At 55.8% G+C, this 17158-nt stretch overlaps 10 protein-coding genes across 10 annotated transcripts; 5 read left to right on the top strand and 5 right to left on the bottom strand.

The window, feature by feature from the left end:
• Positions 1–609: 609 nt before the first annotated feature.
• K452DRAFT_226679 (uncharacterized protein) lies at positions 610–2644 on the bottom strand (the record flags this gene model as incomplete). Its single annotated transcript, XM_033536847.1, has 6 exons — positions 610–664; positions 721–2084; positions 2132–2343; positions 2396–2421; positions 2477–2527; positions 2619–2644. The coding sequence occupies 6 exons, from the start codon at positions 2642–2644 to the stop codon at positions 610–612; spliced, it is 1734 nt and encodes a 577-aa protein (XP_033398134.1).
• A 635-nt stretch (positions 2645–3279) lies between these two features.
• On the bottom strand, positions 3280–4422 carry K452DRAFT_226925 (uncharacterized protein; the record flags this gene model as incomplete). The annotated part of the gene is made up of 6 exons (XM_033536862.1): positions 3280–3837; positions 3892–4007; positions 4060–4118; positions 4173–4195; positions 4253–4323; positions 4383–4422. The coding sequence occupies 6 exons, from the start codon at positions 4420–4422 to the stop codon at positions 3280–3282; spliced, it is 867 nt and encodes a 288-aa protein (XP_033398133.1).
• A 326-nt stretch (positions 4423–4748) lies between these two features.
• Positions 4749–6293, top strand: K452DRAFT_350800 (uncharacterized protein). Its single transcript, XM_033545678.1, has 4 exons — positions 4749–4909; positions 4962–5145; positions 5206–5356; positions 5423–6293. The coding sequence occupies exons 1-4, from the start codon at positions 4825–4827 to the stop codon at positions 5924–5926; spliced, it is 924 nt and encodes a 307-aa protein (XP_033398132.1). The 5' UTR covers positions 4749–4824; the 3' UTR covers positions 5927–6293.
• Positions 6294–6636: 343 nt separating this feature from the next.
• Positions 6637–8418, bottom strand: K452DRAFT_318062 (uncharacterized protein). The gene is made up of 3 exons (XM_033544123.1): positions 8364–8418; positions 7719–8310; positions 6637–7651 (listed from the first exon to the last, which is right to left on the bottom strand). The coding sequence occupies exons 1-3, from the start codon at positions 8395–8397 to the stop codon at positions 6919–6921; spliced, it is 1359 nt and encodes a 452-aa protein (XP_033398131.1). The 5' UTR covers positions 8398–8418; the 3' UTR covers positions 6637–6918.
• A 122-nt stretch (positions 8419–8540) lies between these two features.
• Positions 8541–9574, top strand: K452DRAFT_358213 (uncharacterized protein). Its single transcript, XM_033546177.1, has 4 exons — positions 8541–8771; positions 8822–8889; positions 8944–9203; positions 9268–9574. Exons 1-4 carry the CDS (start codon positions 8682–8684, stop codon positions 9384–9386), a joined length of 537 nt encoding a protein of 178 aa, XP_033398130.1. The 5' UTR covers positions 8541–8681; the 3' UTR covers positions 9387–9574.
• A 506-nt stretch (positions 9575–10080) lies between these two features.
• Positions 10081–11745, top strand: K452DRAFT_270059 (uncharacterized protein). Its single transcript, XM_033538972.1, has 4 exons — positions 10081–10469; positions 10540–10623; positions 10682–10805; positions 11271–11745. The coding sequence occupies exons 1-4, from the start codon at positions 10226–10228 to the stop codon at positions 11518–11520; spliced, it is 702 nt and encodes a 233-aa protein (XP_033398129.1). The 5' UTR covers positions 10081–10225; the 3' UTR covers positions 11521–11745.
• A 463-nt stretch (positions 11746–12208) lies between these two features.
• On the bottom strand, positions 12209–12560 carry K452DRAFT_226403 (uncharacterized protein; the record flags this gene model as incomplete). The annotated part of the gene is made up of 3 exons (XM_033536822.1): positions 12209–12337; positions 12420–12434; positions 12498–12560. 3 exons carry the CDS (start codon positions 12558–12560, stop codon positions 12209–12211), a joined length of 207 nt encoding a protein of 68 aa, XP_033398128.1.
• Positions 12561–13575: 1015 nt separating this feature from the next.
• K452DRAFT_297707 (uncharacterized protein) lies at positions 13576–14655 on the top strand (the record flags this gene model as incomplete). Its single annotated transcript, XM_033542055.1, has 2 exons — positions 13576–13762; positions 13811–14655. The coding sequence occupies 2 exons, from the start codon at positions 13576–13578 to the stop codon at positions 14653–14655; spliced, it is 1032 nt and encodes a 343-aa protein (XP_033398127.1).
• A 562-nt stretch (positions 14656–15217) lies between these two features.
• K452DRAFT_326332 (uncharacterized protein) lies at positions 15218–15916 on the bottom strand (the record flags this gene model as incomplete). The annotated part of the gene is made up of 2 exons (XM_033544839.1): positions 15218–15322; positions 15458–15916. 2 exons carry the CDS (start codon positions 15914–15916, stop codon positions 15218–15220), a joined length of 564 nt encoding a protein of 187 aa, XP_033398126.1.
• Positions 15917–16168: 252 nt separating this feature from the next.
• Positions 16169–16948, top strand: K452DRAFT_297705 (uncharacterized protein; the record flags this gene model as incomplete). The annotated part of the gene is made up of 4 exons (XM_033542054.1): positions 16169–16253; positions 16333–16394; positions 16455–16794; positions 16854–16948. 4 exons carry the CDS (start codon positions 16169–16171, stop codon positions 16946–16948), a joined length of 582 nt encoding a protein of 193 aa, XP_033398125.1.
• Between the last annotated feature and the right edge of the window lie 210 nt (positions 16949–17158).

Raw genomic sequence — 17158 nt, 5'->3', positions numbered from 1 at the left:
GCCCAACCCCCAGTTTGCGTGAACGATATCATTTCCACGCGATGCTGGTGCGCACCTCCACTGCTGCAGGAGTAGGAAGCGGCGGCTGCTAAATTCGGGTATTTGGCTGGCAGGTGTGTTTGACTTGTTGTGGATGGTGTTTGTGTGGGCGGGGTCCGTAGTCTAATAGCGTAATAGTGAGAATGTGTGTGTCGCTGTGGGCAAAATATGCAGAATCTGACTGCTAGTGAGAGGTATTCTTACTGGCTGGTGTTGCTGTTTATATATCCCGAGGCAGGTCAATCGAGTTGCAATGGTATAGGCAAATCTTTCCGTTACCGGTACCATCAGTCGTCAGACCACGGTAGGATGGGATGACAAGATAATAATCTCTCAATGCTCATAGTACTACAGACTTAAATGTTTCAACACTCACATTAAACTCACCACACAGAGCAGAGAAGAGTATCCGCACGACCAACACCATTGCTTTTTTTCCCATCTACCCAAAATCAAAGACCATGTCGCATCTATGCGTACAAAATCCAATCATAGCAGTTTTTGAGCCGATAAGCTATCGAAAGATGCGGAAAAATATACACTAGATATCACAAGACCAACTTTCCCTTTTTAGTTGCCTGCCGCCGCCTTCTCCTTGTACGCCTGGTCGTGGACCGAGATGGCACTATCAAAACCGTCAGTAAATGCATAACACAAAAATAAAAACTAGGAGGTGCTTACCGTCCACTGGGGTCGGTCTGCTTCGACCAAGTAGGCGTCCAGCGCATGACAGTGCTAGCGCAGAAAGGCGGGAAGTGCTCGTCGAACATGCAGCGGTACCAATACGCCTCCTTGGTGTCCGGGATATCGTCGCCCCACTCAGGCTTAGGGTTCTTCATGTCCTCGTCCGACACGTGCAGCTCGGCGTTGTCCTTGAGGGCGTCGATCCAGCCGTAGCCGACGCCGTCGCTGAACTGCTCCTTCTGCCTCCACAGAATCTTCTCCGGAAGGTACGGCTCGACGTCCGGCTCATCCGACGTGTCGAACGCCTTGCGGAGAATGTACTTCTCAATGCGGTCCTTGGTGATCATCTTCTCCTGCGGGTCGATGTTCATGCACAGCTCCAGGAACTCCTTGTCCAGGAAGGGCACACGCGCCTCGACACCCCATGCCGAGGTAGACTTGTTGGCGCGCAGGCAGTCAGCCAGGTGCAGGTTCTGGACACGGCGGACCGTCTCCTCGTGGAACGCCTTCTTGTCCGGCGCGTTGTGGAAGTAGAGGTAACCACCGAAGATCTCATCGGAGCCCTCTCCAGACAACACCATCTTGACACCCATCGCCTTGATCTTCCTGCTGAGCAAGAACATAGGAGTGGAAGCTCGGATGGTGGTAACATCGTAGGTTTCGAGGTGGAAGATAACGTCGGAAAGAGCGTTAAGACCGTCCTCGAGCGTGAACTCGAAGCTGTGGTGCCTCGTGCCAAGCATCTCAGCGACCTCCAGGGCAGCCTTGGAGTCAGGGGCGCCGGGCAGGCCGATCGAGAAAGAGTGAAGCTCGGGGAGCATCTGGACGGTGGACAGGTGGTCCTCGTCATCGATACCAACCAGCTCCTCCGTGTGGCCCTTGCTCTTGTTCTGGCGAGCCTGCTCGTTGATCTTCTGGATTTCCCTCTGGGCAATAGAAGCCGTCAAGCTAGAGTCCAGACCACCAGACAGAAGGACACCGAAAGGAACCTCCGCCATCAGCCTCTTCCTGACCGACTTCTCCAGCGCATGCCTTATCGCCTTGAGGTCAAGGGGTGTGCTGGGGATGTTGCTGGGCTGGGTGATCCACTGAGGATCGAAGTAGCGGGTGATCTTGTCGGTCTTGGAGTCGAAAACGTGACCAGGGGGGAAGGCGACGATGCTGTCGCAAACGGGGTGCAAGCACTTAAGCTCGGAGGCGAAGTAGACAGCACCGGGAGTCGAGCTCGACCTGCCCATGTAGAAGGTGGTGACACCGATTGGGTCGCGCGCCGCGATCACACGGTCCTGGACCTTGTCGTGAAGGACCCAGGAGAACATGCCGTCCAGATACCTCGGCGCATCGATGTCGTGCTCCATGTACTGCCTTGTGTTAGCATGCGCCAGAACTACCGGGTCGGAACGCATACCAAAGGAATAATGACCTCGCAGTCAGAGTGGGTCTTGAAGTTGTAGGGCGTCTTCAGCTGTTTCCTCAGCACCCTGTGGTTGTAGATTTCGCCGTTGACGGCGAGGGAGATGGTGCCCTCATCGTTGACGAGAGGCTGCGCGCCGGAGTCGACACCAACGATGGAGAGACGCTCGTGGACCAGGATGGTGTTGTTGGCAATGAAGTTGCCACCTAGAACTGCTCAGCGTCGTTCCACGCAAATATGAAGACAGGGCGGACTCACTCCAGTCAGGGCCCCGATGTCGGACACTGCGCGCTGTACAGTTAACAGGTATCCGGAGAGGCCAATTGAGGGAACACGTACGCCTTGCCCATTTTCAGGGCGGTAGGCTTGAACTTTTGGACATCGGGATGGCTGTACAGCGCGTCAGCAACTTGGTCTTCAAAATTTATGACGATCGCGGCTTGAGGCGGCTCAAGGCGAATCGGCGGGCGAGCAGACATACCAATGGCAAGCGAAGATACCACACATGTTGGCGACGGTGACACACGAACAAGTGAGGGAGAGAGGGAGGAGGAGAGGAGGGTTTTACGGGAATCGTCGAGGGAGATAAGAGAGGGCGGCGGCGGGAGTGTTGAAATACGTGTATTGGTCTTTCGCCGGGAGACTTTTTGAGTCAACTTGCCCCGCGCTAGCGGAGCCAGAGCGCAATGCCCGCCCCGGTCTCGCCGCACACGGACCGACGGGTGGCCGCGCCCTAGGCGGAGTGTCGAATTAAGGGCGCTATGACTGGATGAATGCGGTCACCTTTTGATGTTTGTTCCTACAACGGTCACCGCGGTGGAGAGGACGAACCATCAGTCGATTGTTTTGACACCCAATGATAACCCTTTTGCTTGGCAGCGCAGAAATGCTCCAGCACCAATTCTCCCCAGCAAGCCGCCGACACCTAAAAAGCAAATGAAGAAGTGAATGCATGCAAGCAGAAAAATGGTGCAAGCGAGGCACGAGGTCTCGCTCCGACGCCTTCACGCTAAGAAATCACAACACCACGCAACGTCCCTCCTAAAAGCCGGTATCATCGGTCCAACGACGCTCAATCCTAGCCATGTGGCCCATTGGCGCGTTGCGACCAAGCGTGCAACCTGCCCATGCGGCTGCAACGTTTAAAAGAAGAAGTAGGCCAGCAGGAAGCTGAACAGGCAAAGTCCGGCAACAATCTGGACAGGTACGCCGCCAGCCGGCGCCTGCTGCGCCATACCACCAGCCGAAACCTTCTCGTTCGCACCCCGGCTCACATCACCCTTGCGCTGCCTCAGGCCCTGGCCCGCCTGATCCTGCAACCTCGCAATGGTCGCCTTTGCCTCCGCAAGCTGTGCCTTGACGTCATCACCGGAAGTGGGTATGGCGTTAGCAACGCTCGAGGCCATGGAAGACATGGTGGATTGGCCGGTGGCTGGGTTGAACGCGGATCCCAGCGCCTCGCCGAGGTGCCTGCTGTCCGCCGGACGTTGTTCGGGTCTAGACACGGCTCCGACGGGCTCGGAGGTGGAGCCGCGCTGAGGAGTCACGGCCTCAGGGGAAGGCGAGCGCTGCTGGGAGGAGGAGAGGTCTTGAGTCGGAGAACCGCCGTTGATGCCCGTGCTATCATCCGCGGGAAGGAAGACGACGCGAATTTTCTTTTCCTGAATTGAGTGCTTGGCGGTCTGTTCAATGTGGCTCCACTATACAGCCGTTAGTTTACCCGCCTCTAGCCGTTTGCTGGGTTTAAATCATACGATTTGAGCGACGTTGTTGAATTCCTTGTCAGCCGTCACGGCCACGGACTGGACGAGGAACTTGTCGCGGCACCTGGCATCCGGCGGAGGGTCCTCCTTCATGGCCTGGAGAAGGACTGTAAACATGTCAGACCAATACTATCGACAGCCGGACGGTAGGGTGCCAACCTTGTACCTCCACCTCCTTCCCTGCTTCGATGCGTCCAGAGTTCGGCCTCACGCAGTACCTGGGAGCGAATGTGAGTATGTGTCCTTACGAGCGAGCGGATGGTGCGGCATACTGCTTGGGGGCGGTGGTTTTGACCTGAATCAAACGTCAGCTATTACTGCGACTGATCAACCAAGAAAGTCGAGCACGTACCTTGAACGCCACAGGGTCGCTGTGAGGGTTGCGCAGGCGCAATGTCTGGTTGACCTCGGTGGTGAAGGGGCCTGTTGTGTATCATTAGAGACTGCATTGCGTCCGGGACCGGGAAAGGCTAGCGGCATACGCTTGAAGCCCAGCTCTGGGGGCGTCAGTTCGACAGACATGACGATGACGAATGTACGCGCTTGTCGGCAGGGGCTCGGTCGGTTGCAGCAAAGGGTGTGTCGAGTCGCAAACGTTTAGATGGCGGCAGGGTTGTGTTGCGACAAGCGTTGAAGAAAGTTGTGCGAGGAGAAGGGAGGTCGTCGAGGGTAGAAAAACGAGGACGGTTTGTTTTGAACGTGGAGGCTTGTCTGTCGTGGGTAACTACAAGTTGTTGCTTCACACACGGGGAAAGCGGCTAGTTAGCGCTCCCACCTCCGACCGGCCTAGGTCCAGGGCTGCACAACCGCACTGACGTATGCCCAAGTACTACCCGTCCCGCGCCGCCGCGGAGTAGCCACAGCTCTAACACCTACCCACGTAGCTCTCTGTTACTCGACCACCTACCACCGACAACCACGACCATGGCCTCCTCCGACCTTAACATGCTGGTCGACATGGGCTTCGACCAGGAGCGCGCCAACATCGCTCTCAAAAAGTCCGGCTCGCGTGCGTTCCGTCCGCCGTTTGCCTTAACATACAGGTACTAACATCTCCGCAGTCCAGAACGCCATAGACTGGCTGGAGAAGAATCAAGACAAGTCTCTCGATGACATCAAGGTTGAAGACGCTGCCGGTGACCAGATGCCCCCGGCTGATGCTGCTGAAGCGCGAAGCCTCAGGTGCAATGAGTGTGGCAAGCTGTTCAGAGGCACCGCTCAGGCCGAGTGGCATGCTAGCAAGACGTGAGTCAACCACACCACATTTCCCCACGTGCATGCTGATGAAGTTGCTTCCAACCCCAGTGAACACACCGACTTCGAAGAGTCTACGGAAGAGATCAAGCCTCTCACCGAAGAGGAGAAGGCAGCCAAGCTAGCGGCACTCAAGGAGAAGCTCGCTGCCAAGCGCGCTGGACAGTCTGACCAAGACAAGCTCGACAAGAAGCAGAACGAGGTGAGTACACCTCACGAACATTATATGTTTTTCACCACGCTTTCTAGAAGCTGATTGAGGATATAGGAAATCCGCCGCAAAGCCACCAAGGAGTCCCAGGACGCAAAGGAAGCTCTTCAAGCCAAGGAGCGCATCAAGGAAGCTCAAGCCAAGCGCCGCGAGAAGCAAGAAGAAATTGAAGCGCGTAAGCGCGTGCAAGCCAAGATTGAAGAGCAGAAGGAAGCGCGACGCCTCAAGGCCGAGCGCGAGAAGGCCGCCCGCGCCGGCCAAGCGCCGCCCGTGCATCAGCCCGCCGCAATGCCCACATCCTCCGGCCCTACGACCTCGAAGCCAGCGAGCGAGTACACTGAAGCGAGGCTGCGGCTGCAGACACCCAACGGCACGGTGCAGAAGACGCTGCCGGTCGAGACGACGCTTTTCGAGCTGGCACACCAGCTGGCGCAGGAAAATGGTACGCAGGTCACGAGCTTCACGCAGAACTTCCCCAGAAAGGTGTTTGACCAGACGGACTTTGGTCAGACTCTGAAGGAGGCGGGCATGGTGCCTAGCGCCGCGTTGATTGTCAAATGAGTGCTTCGCTGTGGCGTCACTCTCTTCACGAGATATGGCTGGTGTTTTTTTTCCAGGGCGCCTGGTGTTGCCTCTCACCTAAGGGTGGAGAGATTTCCATGACGAGCTGATGGTAGTTGCATGACGTTGATGAGGTTGCAGTATGAGAAGGAGCCAGCCGGCTGGCAGCCAGGGGAGAATTCTTAATCTATTGAAATTCTATTCCCTCAAAGCTCGGATGCTACTTGCTATTCATGAGAAAAGAGAGACCTAAGACGTAATTGATTTATGAATACAGCAGCTTTAAGGGGTGATAAAGTCATCTCGTTAATCTTCCAACTATATACAGTAATTTCGGGTAATTATGCCCATTGCAATCAATTCGGATGTATGACATTTTCTGTATCCCTTGATCCGGTGAAGAGTTTAATAAACGAGTATTGACGTTGCTTCAGATATGATCTTCTTGTAGTCGTTGCTCTATGGCCAATGTGCGATTGGCATGCAGCTCCAGATGAGATCTGAGGCGATCTGATCAACGAACGTCCGTCACCCTCAACCGAGATTCACCGTCTAACGATACAACCACGCTTATGCTCGAGTACGGGGTGAGAACCGAACCGAACTAAAATATTCATAGGTTGTGAGCGTTCTCAAGCCTCGTCACCTATATTCAGGATTCAGGCTTGTAGCCACAAAGAGCATTCCATAGGCCTCGTTTGACGAGGAAGGGCGTCATAGCTCCAAACGTGATTCGAGCAACTATACGGCACTGGAGTTAAGATGTGATTTTGTGCAGAAACCCTAGGTATTTTACGACTGCTTGATTCGATCTGACCGGTCAAAATTTGGTGCTTGCTGTAGGTCTGAGCATATTCAAGACCGCAAGCTACGTAGTAAAAGTGGACAGGACCAAATCGACCAAGCCTCGTCTCCGTAACTCCTTTTTGCTAACAACAAGCCCGTGACTACCCAAGAAAAACTGAGATGGAGTTTACAGCACCGCACGGCGCTTACGCCTTGGCCTTCTTCGCCTTCTTCGCAGCGGGCTTGGCAGCAGCCTTTGCGGCGGGCTTCGCGGTCTCCTTCTTCGCCTTGGTGACCTTGACCTCCTTCTCCGTCTCGACGGCGCCGTTGCTCTTCCTCTTGGGCTTCTTCGTCGTCTTCTCCGTGACTGTGACCGCATCCGGCTCCTTCTGCACAACGACATCCGTAACCTCGTCGCTCGTCTCCTTGTGCGCCTTCTGCTTAATAGCCTTGGGCTTCTCCTCCTCAGCGGGGGCAGGCAGCGCCTTATCCTTGGTAGGGACCGTGCTCGCGCTCTTCAGCGCCGGCGCCTCAAACTCGTAGCCCAGCTCGCGCAGCTTCTCCTCCTTCTTCTTGCGGCGCTCGCTCTCGCGCGTGACGCGCTTGTCCCAGCCGTCGCGGTCGAGCGCGAGGCGCAGGCGGCGGCCCTCCATCTTGTTGCGCGGCGCCGGCTTGAAGCGCTTGTTCGCGCCCTTGAAGAGCTTCTCGTGCACCTGCTCGGCGGGGATCTGCCGCACCTGCAGAATGTGCCCGAACATCAGGTACTTGTCCATCGTCTCGGCGACAATGTCGGCTACCGACGCGTGCTCGAACTCGACGAACGCGTAGTGCTTGCTGCGTCCGGTCTTCTTGTTGCGCGACAGCCGCAGACGTGTGATGTTGCCGAACTGAGAGAAGTACGCGCGCATCTGGTGCTCGTAGAAACCGTGGGGAATGCGGCTATAAAGTGGGCCAATGGTTAGTGGAGATTCGTGAGAAGCATGAAATGGAGATGCTGTGGACATACCCGACGTAGACCACACCGGGGCCAGACTTGTCCTCGCCCGAAGCCTTGTTCAGCTTCTTGCGCAGCTTCTTCTCGTTCGGCAACGTGGGAATCTTGTCCATCTCGACTCCGCCTTCTTCCTCCTCGCCCTCGTTCTCGTCCTCATCGCTCTCGAAACCCTTCAGCAGCGCCGCGGTTTGGTCATCCTCGTCGTCGTCGTCGTCGTCGCTGTTGTCTTCGGCCTCTTCGGCAACAAGCTCCTCTTCGTCCTCCTCAACCGGAGTAGGCTCCTTCTCAACCTTGGCCTTCTTGCTCTTCTTCTCCTTGGTCGCCTTCACGGGCGTAGCCTCCTCAGCATCGGCAGCCTTCTTCGCCTTCTTGCTCTTGGTCTCAACCGCGGGCGTCTCTTCCTCCTCGGTAGGGAAAAAGTCCGACGCGCGCTTGCGCGAAGACTTGGACTTGGCAGCCGCAGAGACAGCGGGTTCGGCCTCGGCCTTCGGTGCAGCAGCCTTGGACTTCTTCGTAGACTTAACGGGAGCGGGCGCCTCCTCAGCGACGGGCGCCTCGGCCTTCTTGAGCTTCTTGGTCGAGGGCGAGGACGCGGTCACACCGCCTTTTAAGGGGAAAGTTAGCAAAGTTCAAGAAGACGTGCAATTGGCATCATACTCTTGCGCTTCTTGTTCTTGGTCTCGGGCGCCATTGTGAAATGTGATGTTGCTGCTGGGCTTCTTGTCGCGATGCATCTTCGGGCAACTTTTTCTTGCGACCCTGCGAACGTGCGCTAGCGATCTGACCGAGATGGCGCCGAGCTCTATCAACTGCGAGAGGCTGCCCGCGACCTTCGAGCTCTCGTCAAGTCACCTTTACAAGACTTGATCAAGTTAATATTTTCGCCAGGCTTTTGCAGAGGCGTGGTCGATCCAGTTCTGCTACTGGGAACTTCGCCTTGAATCGGTTCTTACCAGCGGCGACTGAACAGGCAACATGCAGGCGAGCATTGATCTGGGGGACGAGGACGCTTGGGACGATGGCGCCTTGTTGCGCTCTTGGAACACTGCTGTGGAGGAGTACAAGGTGAGATTATCTTTTCTCCTCACTATGGTATATACTAACCTATGTGCTAGAAATACCACAGCATTGCAGTCCGCGGCGAAAATGTGGAGGATGTCTTGAAGCAAGAGGAACTCAAAGGGTAAGCCTTTTCCTTGCCAGCTCGCCGGGAAGGACACATGCTGACAGGAAATAGTGAGGGAGGAGTCCTGGAAAGCTCTAAGTCACAAGTAAAAGCAGCCACTGGTGTTGCAGAGGGAGCGAGCATCACTCCCATGAACGACAGTGAGGAACTGCCCTTCGAACCAGAGTTCGATGTAGCAGAGCAGCAAAGCTTTCACGAGACCACAGAGAAAGCTCCCGGTGCTCCTTCTACGAACGCGACTGCTGCCAGTACGGCTACCCCTATGCCCCCACCAATGGCTGCTGGTTTTATGCCTCAGATGCTGCTTAGCGGTACGTGCATTGCTATATTTTTCTGAAATCAATTTGCCTGTACCGTATGCTAACAGGAGTTTAGGGCAAGACGAGGCTATGAAGAATCTGATGATGTCCTGGTACTACGCTGGCTACTACACCGGACTCTACGAAGGCCAGCAAAAGGCTGCCCAAGAGATGCAGGAGTCTAAGCCCAAATGATGGAGTAGGAAACACCATCTTCTTGATTGATTCACATACTGGGTGAAAAGCACGGAGTAGGAAGCGTTGAGCTTTCGGCTCGCTCCAACAAGCCCGCCTGGTGGCATAATTGAAGTGAACATAGAATGAGTTGTACGTATAGATTATTTCTCGCCATTGACAATTGCGTGCTAATCCAACTAGCCAAGACTTGTGTGTCAGAGTGTGATTCCGACGGGAGCCGCGAAAAATCGAAGTGCATGAACTAGAATTACGAGCGTGCTTGGCCCTCCGCACCAGGCAATTTCAGCTGTCAAGAATAGCATTCCCCACTACTCTCAGACAAAGGTTAAAAGAAGCTTAAGGAGATCGTCGTTGCTAGGGCTGTCAAGATTGCGGAGATCTGGGGAGGCGAGCAGTCGAGACCCATCTGTGACAAGATCCGAGACACCTCCCACACAAGACACGTCTAAGGTCAGCGACACCATACATCCAACACCAAAAGTCAAGCAGCAGTGAACTTTCCACAGCAAAATGCGATGCGGATCATCCGGATAGCTATACGCCGAGAGGCTGTGCCCGTTTCGCCGATTGCGCGTTGCGACGCCAGTACGCGGAGTGCAAATTTCGCTCTCTGATTTAAGCAGCGCGACGTGCCAAAGGCATCCAGCATCAACTGTGCATTCTCTGCAGCCGCCTCTTTAATACCGCTTCTCCATCCGCTCATTGACCGAGCAGGCCCTCGATCAGCGCCGTCCGATCTTCAATTCCCACCACCGATTACACTTGAAAACCACACACCGCAGCGCGGTTTTTCCCATATATTCCAATCACTACTTTTTTACGCCAATCCCGTAATAATGAGGACCTACGAGCTTTTCACTCTCTTCGCCGCCGGTGCGGCTGCCCAGATGACGCACACCGTCACGGTGGGCGGTGTCATGCCGCCACCTGAGCCCAGCGGCACCCCCACGCCCATGCTGGTGTATAACCCGGAGAACGTGCAGGCGGCTGTCGGCGACATGGTCGAGTTCAAGTTCATGGAGATGAACCACACAGTGACGCAGTCGAGTTTTGACAACCCATGCGTCAAGGCTGAGGATGGTACGTGCAGACCATGGACAACCATACATTTCGATGCGAACTCGTAATTGACCTTCTTTTGCGCGCGCAGGCTTCGACTCTGGCTTCATGCCGAACCCTGACGGCAAGGACGGCGTCACTTGGTCTGTCATGGTTAACGACACTAAGCCAGTCTGTAAGTGTTATCTGTCTCGGAACGATTGGGATATAGCGACATAACTAACAATCATTAGGGGCCTACTGCAAGAAGGGTCCTCACTGCGGACTGGGCATGGTCTTTAGCATCAACGCCGCCATGGAGGGCGACAAGACCTTTGAGGCTTTCAAGGACCTGGCGATGAAGATCAACGGCACGGAGTCCGATATGGCGGCCATGGACTCGAGTGCTATGGCCGCTGGCTCGGGCGATAAGGCTGCGGACTCAGGTGATATGGCTATGGATGGAGCCGAGATGCCCGCCGACGAGATGCCCGCCGACGAGATGCCCGCTGAAGAGATGCCCGCTGAAGAGATGCCCGCTGGAGAGATGCCTGCGGATGAGATGCCTGCGGATGAGATGCCTGCGAATGAGATGCCTGCCGACGAGATGCCTGCAGACGCAGCCCAGACGAACGCATACGCTATGGAGACGCCCGCAATGGAAACTCCCGCGATGGAAACACCCGCAATGGAGATGCCTGCAATGGAGACGCCCGCTATGGCCGAGACACCTGCTATGGCTGATATGCCCGCTATGGCAGAGACTCCCGCTATGGTCGAAACGCCCGCGGCTGTCGAGACACCCATGATGGCCATGACGCCAGCCGCAGTCGCCACACCCAGCATGATGACGGTCGCCACGCCTGACATGCTTACACCCGCAGGAGCCGCTGCCACCCCGCAAATGGCGAGTGTGGCCGCGGCAAGCGTGGCAGAGACGCCGGCGGCTGCGGCGAGCGCCAGCACCGTGCCGGGCATGGGGTTTGCGGCTGATGGCGGCGCGTGCGACTGCAGCTGCCTGTGTGGCGCCAACAGCTTCCCGGAAGGCGCGGCTATGAACAACTATGGCGGAGTTGCCGGTAAGTTTTTTTGAACGGGGTTCAAGAAGAGCGCTTGTTGATGTTTCTTAGGTATGATGCCTGATGCTGGCATGATGATGATGCCTCCTGCTGAGGCTCCTGCTGAGGCTCCTGCTGATACTCCTGCTGGTACTATTTCTTGGATTCCTGCTGGTACTCCTCCTTGGACTCCTGCTGGTACTCCTGCTGCTACTCCTGCTGCTACTCCTGCTCCTTGGATGTAAGATGTTTGTTTCTGGTTGCAAGTGTTTGATGTATAAGAAGGCTGGTCCGGATATATTGCTGCCTGTGACGTTTGCCAGGCAGTTGCACGAGGGAATGGACGAACGGATATTGATAGAACTACCTTTGCTTTCCCTGATGTCTTTAGCGAGGGGAACAAGTAATACCAACGCGGGCAGGATCCGCTGTGACGAATAAAGTAAAACGTGCGAAAAATGACGAAAGCACGTTGGCAATGAGGGCAGTATGTGAGCGTGCTTGCTGAATTGATTGGTCATTTCAAACCAAGGAGAGAAATTGTTCCCCGTCGCTGAAATGCAGGGATTAAAAAAATTTGACAAAACCCAACTCTACTCCAAGAGCATCAGTGACTCCGGCCCAGAGCTCCGCAACGCCATCAAACGTCCGCACGGGACGATGGTTGAGGATGCGCGCGCTTATTTCTGAGGACCCGTCTTCTTGGCGTCAGCTGTCACGGGGTTAGCGGACAGCCAGAGACTCAGAGGCAGGCCGATGGAAGCAATGGGTGGTTGACTCACCAGCAGCCTGCTTCGCGCGCATGATGGCGGCTTGGTCCTCCTTGGTGCGGGCGAACTCAGTGCCGGATTGCTGTTGTCGTGGGTTAGCCCTACCGACATTCCCACAATACCCACAATCCCGTGACTGCGGGTCAGGTCGCTTGGAAACCTACACTGTTCTTCGACTTCTGTAAGGCGAGTCGTTAGCAGGCGTTTCACGGGCGCTTAAGATGAAGCAGGGTGGCACGTACGAGCTTGGAGGCTTCCTTCTGGTTCTTCTCACGGGCCTTGTCACGTTGGTTGCCGCGCGCCATGTTTGGAAGAGAACTGGAAAGGGACTGGTGCAGGCCTTGAGGCTTGTTGAGGCTCCGACTCGCAGTAGTTTGCGGCTCGAGGGGCGGGATGCAGTGGGCGAGGGTGGAAAATCGGGGGGAAGAAGGCGAAAGAGCCGTCGAAGAGTTGTTGATGGCTCGCCCCTAAAAATAGCCGCAACCGCCGCTTCCAGAATCCAAAAGACCTCCGTCCCGCATCGTCGCCCTTTTTCTCTCACGCCTCTACCACAGCACCACGGCTTCCGGCTTGCGTGACGCCGATAAATCCCGTGCGAACACCTTTCTTCCTCTTCTCCTCTCTTCCTTGCTGATCGGCCCCATGGCAACGATCGCAACATGACCTTGCGCAAGTTGCGGCAGCCAGAGTGGCCGTTGGCGCCCGCATGCTAGCCCGCCCACCTGAAACACCACGTTCAGCGCTTCACAGCCAATCCCTCGCCGCGCTTCACGGCCAACCTAAACCACCTGCACAGTTGGCCGGCCGGCCACACCTCCGTGTACTACCCGCACGCCCGTAGAAACAACCTTGATGTGCTTGAATCCGCCCCTCATCGGCGTTTCACTGCCAGTGCTGTTGTCGCTTCGTGCCGCCAACTCATTGGCGGTTGCCTCTCCCAACATGCAGGATCAATGTCTGTGAAATGCTTGGGTCCATCCTGACGTTACCGAGCATGAGTCCGTGCCGGCTTCGCCTGTCTATCATCTTCTCTCCAGATCTGCATACATTTTCGATTTTCCCTTCTCTCCTTTCTCTTCAGTTGCTTTCAGTTCACGTTCTTTTCCTATTGTCCGGGACAATCCCATTGTCAAAGTAGAAGCCAACCTTTGCCTTCGCGGCTCAGGACTTCTGCTCCTCTTTTCTTACCAACTCCCTCTTTAAGCGTTTGCCCACCCCAGAGTCTGCTGTGCAGATCTCGAGCCATCTTGACGGTGTCTGAACGAATAGAACGACTTCATCTGTAAATTCGACAAGACCCACATACCCAACGCCGCCATCATGCCTCTTTCCACCAAGTCCCTGGCTGGTCCGGGCTACATCATTCTCAATGTCATCCGTGGCATGAACATCGTCGGCCTGCTGGCCGTCACGACCGCCAGCATCGTCATGCTCGTCAAGACCTTTATCGTGTCCAAGTTTTTCTTCTTCGACGCATGCAGTCACGTTATCACTGCTCTGATCAGCTGTAAGTTGCTTGTTTGATATGTGATATGATCTAAACTGACCTATATAGTGTTCCTCGTCGCCTCTGAGACGCCGCTCTTCAGGACTTACTTTGACCGCTGCTGGCCTCTCCTAAGTCCCAAGCATGGCTTCGTCACCCTGGGATTCGGGATGATTGTTCTCGGAATCAACATCCTCGGCAATCTGAACAAGGAAGCCACCAGTGCAGAATCTTTGGGTCTGCCCATGTGGCGCATCGTGATCGCGTCTGGCATCGTTATCCTTGTCCTGGGCTTCGTCAACATGGTCATCAGCTACGTTTTCCGTGACCCCAACCTCGGTCTCACTGCCCGTATGGTCCGCCACAAGGGTGCCGTTGCTGTTTCCGATGCCGAGAACCAGCAGTTTGACATTGCCGAGAAGGCGCTCAGCAACCAGTCTTCCATTGCCAGCATGTCGATTCATCAGCAACCTTTCCAGCCTCCGTACACCCCCGCCGATAGGTCGCCGCACAGGTTCAACCCAACTAGCGCTTGGCACCGCGCCCGCGACTCCATCCTGCCGTCTTACCGTAGCCTCCACAGCAACCAGTCTCCCATGAAGTCGACTAAGACCACGCACTCGGACTACCGGCCGCAAGTCTCAAGGCAATCTTCCACGAGGTCGCAGGTGGACAACCGTCCGGGGTTGTCGAGGGAGTCCTCCAGGAAGTCGCACCGCAGCCACAGGAGCAGAGATAGCGTCGGCCCCCGTATTCCCATCAACGTCTCCTCCCCGTCGGACACCAGCAACTCGCAGTTCGCGCAGCTCCAGCGACCAGACCCGGCGCGCCACCCTAGCGAGCGCAAGGGCGGTAACCCGTACGAGCTTGGATCCGACTTTTGGTCCGAGGCTGGTACCGATGCTGGCAGGTGAAAATGAAAATGAAAACGAAAATGAAGATGGTGGAATGATGGATAATGGCAGAGCGCGGTCTGAAGCGCGATGAACTGGGCGTTATGAATCTTCGTCTCTCTTTCCCCTTCTTTGCTGCGTTTCACTGGTACGCTCCTTTTTTGCAACATGCTTTTCGCATTGCTTGCTTGTTTGGGAACGTGCACATGGCGCGTATGAGCAGCGGGCACACGTTGGGAGGGCACTGTCCTTTGATGAAATACCTCAAGTTGCGTAATTCGCGCTGATGACTGTCTTTAATTGAAGCAATGAAGAAATTGAAGCAATGAAGATAGACGACTCATCACTCCACCATTTGTCTGGTACGACTGTTTTTTGCCATTGAAACTGTTCTTTTATAAACCGACAGGTTCCTGCTTCAAGAAACCGATTGCGGGCTTTGCTTAGCTCCGCTCTAGGGTCGAGAATCCTAATCATACCCCGTCCATGCCCTCGAACGCCATGTGATGCAATGATATACACCTATTTTCTGATCTCCGTGACATAATGATCATCTTTAACACAGCTCCTATGAAAATCCCGATCACTCGTCATCTGAGCTCCGACGGAACGGATCCGGCTTGGCGGAGTCCAGAAGCTGGAGAACCTGGCCGTCGTCGGTCTTCAGGCTCCACTCTAGCGTCTCGAACTGTGGTCACAGAGTCAGCAACACACGGTCCAATCAAGCCCCAATTGCTCAACCAGCAACAGATAGTCGCAAGAGCGGACTACTCGAATGGAAGCAAGCCAAAGATACGCAAGAAAAAAGACATAAAACACTCACATAGCCCATCCTCGTCTTCCTCTCACTCCGGAACCTCATAGTCCCACACTGCTTCTTTCCCTTCACCCTAAAGTTGATATCGATACGGCCATGCAACTGATTAATCTCGCCCCTGATCCAAGGGATCTTGCTGGCGAAGTAGATTTCGCCGCCGAGGGCTTCGCGCGCAGCAGGGTTGGTGCGGAGCGCGTAGAGCGTGCTCTCAGTCACGGAGGACGACTGCTTCTGGTAGTTGAAGATGGCGAGGGCAGAGACGCCAATGATGCCGAAGAACAGCGGGACGGTGTAGACCCAGCGGCGGTGCGTCGAGACGCTGGGGAGGGCGCGGTCGGCGCGCCGCTCCATCAGTGGGCCGGAGCCGGGCTTGGGCGCGGCGACGAGCGTGCGGCGCAGCGTGGCGGGGCGGGCCGGCTGGAGGTGCGGGCGCAGCCGCTGGAATAATGACGGGCGCGCTTGCATGGCTGGCGGACGGTGGGCGTGGGTGCTGCCGTGTGATGGTGGTGGTGGTGGTTGCTTGCTGCTGCTCCCGCTGCGCTCGAATGATTCGGCGGCGGCGGCGGGCGGCAGGGCGGGCGGTCGCGCTGCGGAGCGGGGTTCTTGGCGCTCGGAGGTCCGCTCTCTTTGTCACTTGCATTCGCTGCGTCATACCTCGGACTTTCTACACGCGCTCTCTCTGAGGTCTGTCGCTCAATCAACACCAGGTTCAACAACATGCAGAGCACGCGTTTGAGAAAAGCTTTTCGCTACCCAGATGACGAGGACGACGATGAACCTGTCGATGGCATCGACGAGGAAGGTCTGTCCCACCCACTCTGCCTGCAAACAAACCAGTAGCTTCGCGACGGGCTTCGCTGACAAGACGCACGCGCTCACAGAGCAAGACAAGCTCATCGCCGAGATCTCACTCGAAGACATTGCCAAGACGGAGTTTTTTCAGGTACTTCCGCGCCCCTTGCCTGGTGCTAGTCCACCGCTAACACAACCTCCCCCGCCATAGAAAGCGTTCGTCAGCATCCCCGCGCTGTCGCTGATCCTGTACCTCCGCCCGCTCTTCTCGCCCTCCTCGTTCTCCGAGTTCCTCACCGCTTGCCTGGCCATTACGAGTCTCTGCGCCTCGGCCTACATCCTGTACTTTGTCCCGCTGCGCTCGCCGGGACGGTCGCCAACTGCGGCGAGGGATCCCCAGACGTTCGATGTGGTGAATGCGCACCTCGAGTCCGGCAGCCCGATTGAGCGGTCGATAGGGTATTTGAATGGAGCGCTCTGCGCGGTTGTGGCTCTGAGCTCGTGGGCTGCGGGCACGAGAGTTAGTCCTTGGGAGGGGTATTTGCCTGGCTGTAAGTGGTGTCTTGGGGGTCCGGTTGTAATTGGGATGCTGGTGCTGATTATGTGACAGTGATTCTGGGGCTTGTTTACCTTGTCCGCTCACAGCTGGCGCCTGTTGATGTTGCTGGCTTGGAACGTCTCAGGTATGGGTATAAGGGCGCGTGATCGGATACCCAGGGGTCAAGTTGTAGGTGTCTTAAGAGTTTGATGACCAGATGCCGAGATAAAGGACTTCTCCTTCTGGACGGGGGTCTGTTTGGTATCAAGCCGAAATCCTTCTTTTCCGGGTAGGGGTTTTGCTGCGACTCATCAGTAGGGCGGCATGAACTTCTGATACCAATATGCATCGCCAGGGTTCGATCTCTTCCAACTTCT

This window comes from Aplosporella prunicola (assembly GCF_010093885.1).
Source record: "Aplosporella prunicola CBS 121167 unplaced genomic scaffold K452scaffold_11, whole genome shotgun sequence".
NCBI classification, from domain to species: Eukaryota; Fungi; Ascomycota; class Dothideomycetes; order Botryosphaeriales; family Aplosporellaceae; genus Aplosporella; species Aplosporella prunicola.
This window is presented reverse-complemented; position numbering and strand designations above follow the sequence as displayed.

Coding starts and splice junctions, on each gene's coding strand:
- K452DRAFT_350800 (XM_033545678.1), top strand. CDS start 4,825: ATGGCCTCCTCCGACCTTAACATGCTGGTCGACATGGGCTTCGACCAG. Junction 4,910..4,961: donor TCTCAAAAAGTCCGGCTCGC/GTGCGTTCCGTC, acceptor ACATCTCCGCAG/TCCAGAACGCCATAGACTGG. Junction 5,357..5,422: donor TCGACAAGAAGCAGAACGAG/GTGAGTACACCT, acceptor TTGAGGATATAG/GAAATCCGCCGCAAAGCCAC.
- K452DRAFT_318062 (XM_033544123.1), bottom strand. CDS start 8,397: ATGGCGCCCGAGACCAAGAACAAGAAGCGCAAGA. Junction 8,311..8,363: donor CAAGAACAAGAAGCGCAAGA/GTATGATGCCAA, acceptor TCCCCTTAAAAG/GCGGTGTGACCGCGTCCTCG. Junction 7,652..7,718: donor CCCGGTGTGGTCTACGTCGG/GTATGTCCACAG, acceptor CCCACTTTATAG/CCGCATTCCCCACGGTTTCT.
- K452DRAFT_358213 (XM_033546177.1), top strand. CDS start 8,682: ATGCAGGCGAGCATTGATCTGGGGGACGAGGACGCTTGGGACGATGGC. Junction 8,772..8,821: donor CTGCTGTGGAGGAGTACAAG/GTGAGATTATCT, acceptor CCTATGTGCTAG/AAATACCACAGCATTGCAGT. Junction 9,204..9,267: donor GCCTCAGATGCTGCTTAGCG/GTACGTGCATTG, acceptor ACAGGAGTTTAG/GGCAAGACGAGGCTATGAAG.
- K452DRAFT_270059 (XM_033538972.1), top strand. CDS start 10,226: ATGAGGACCTACGAGCTTTTCACTCTCTTCGCCGCCGGTGCGGCTGCC. Junction 10,624..10,681: donor TAACGACACTAAGCCAGTCT/GTAAGTGTTATC, acceptor AACAATCATTAG/GGGCCTACTGCAAGAAGGGT. Junction 10,806..11,270: donor ATGAAGATCAACGGCACGGA/GTCCGATATGGC, acceptor CGCCACACCCAG/CATGATGACGGTCGCCACGC.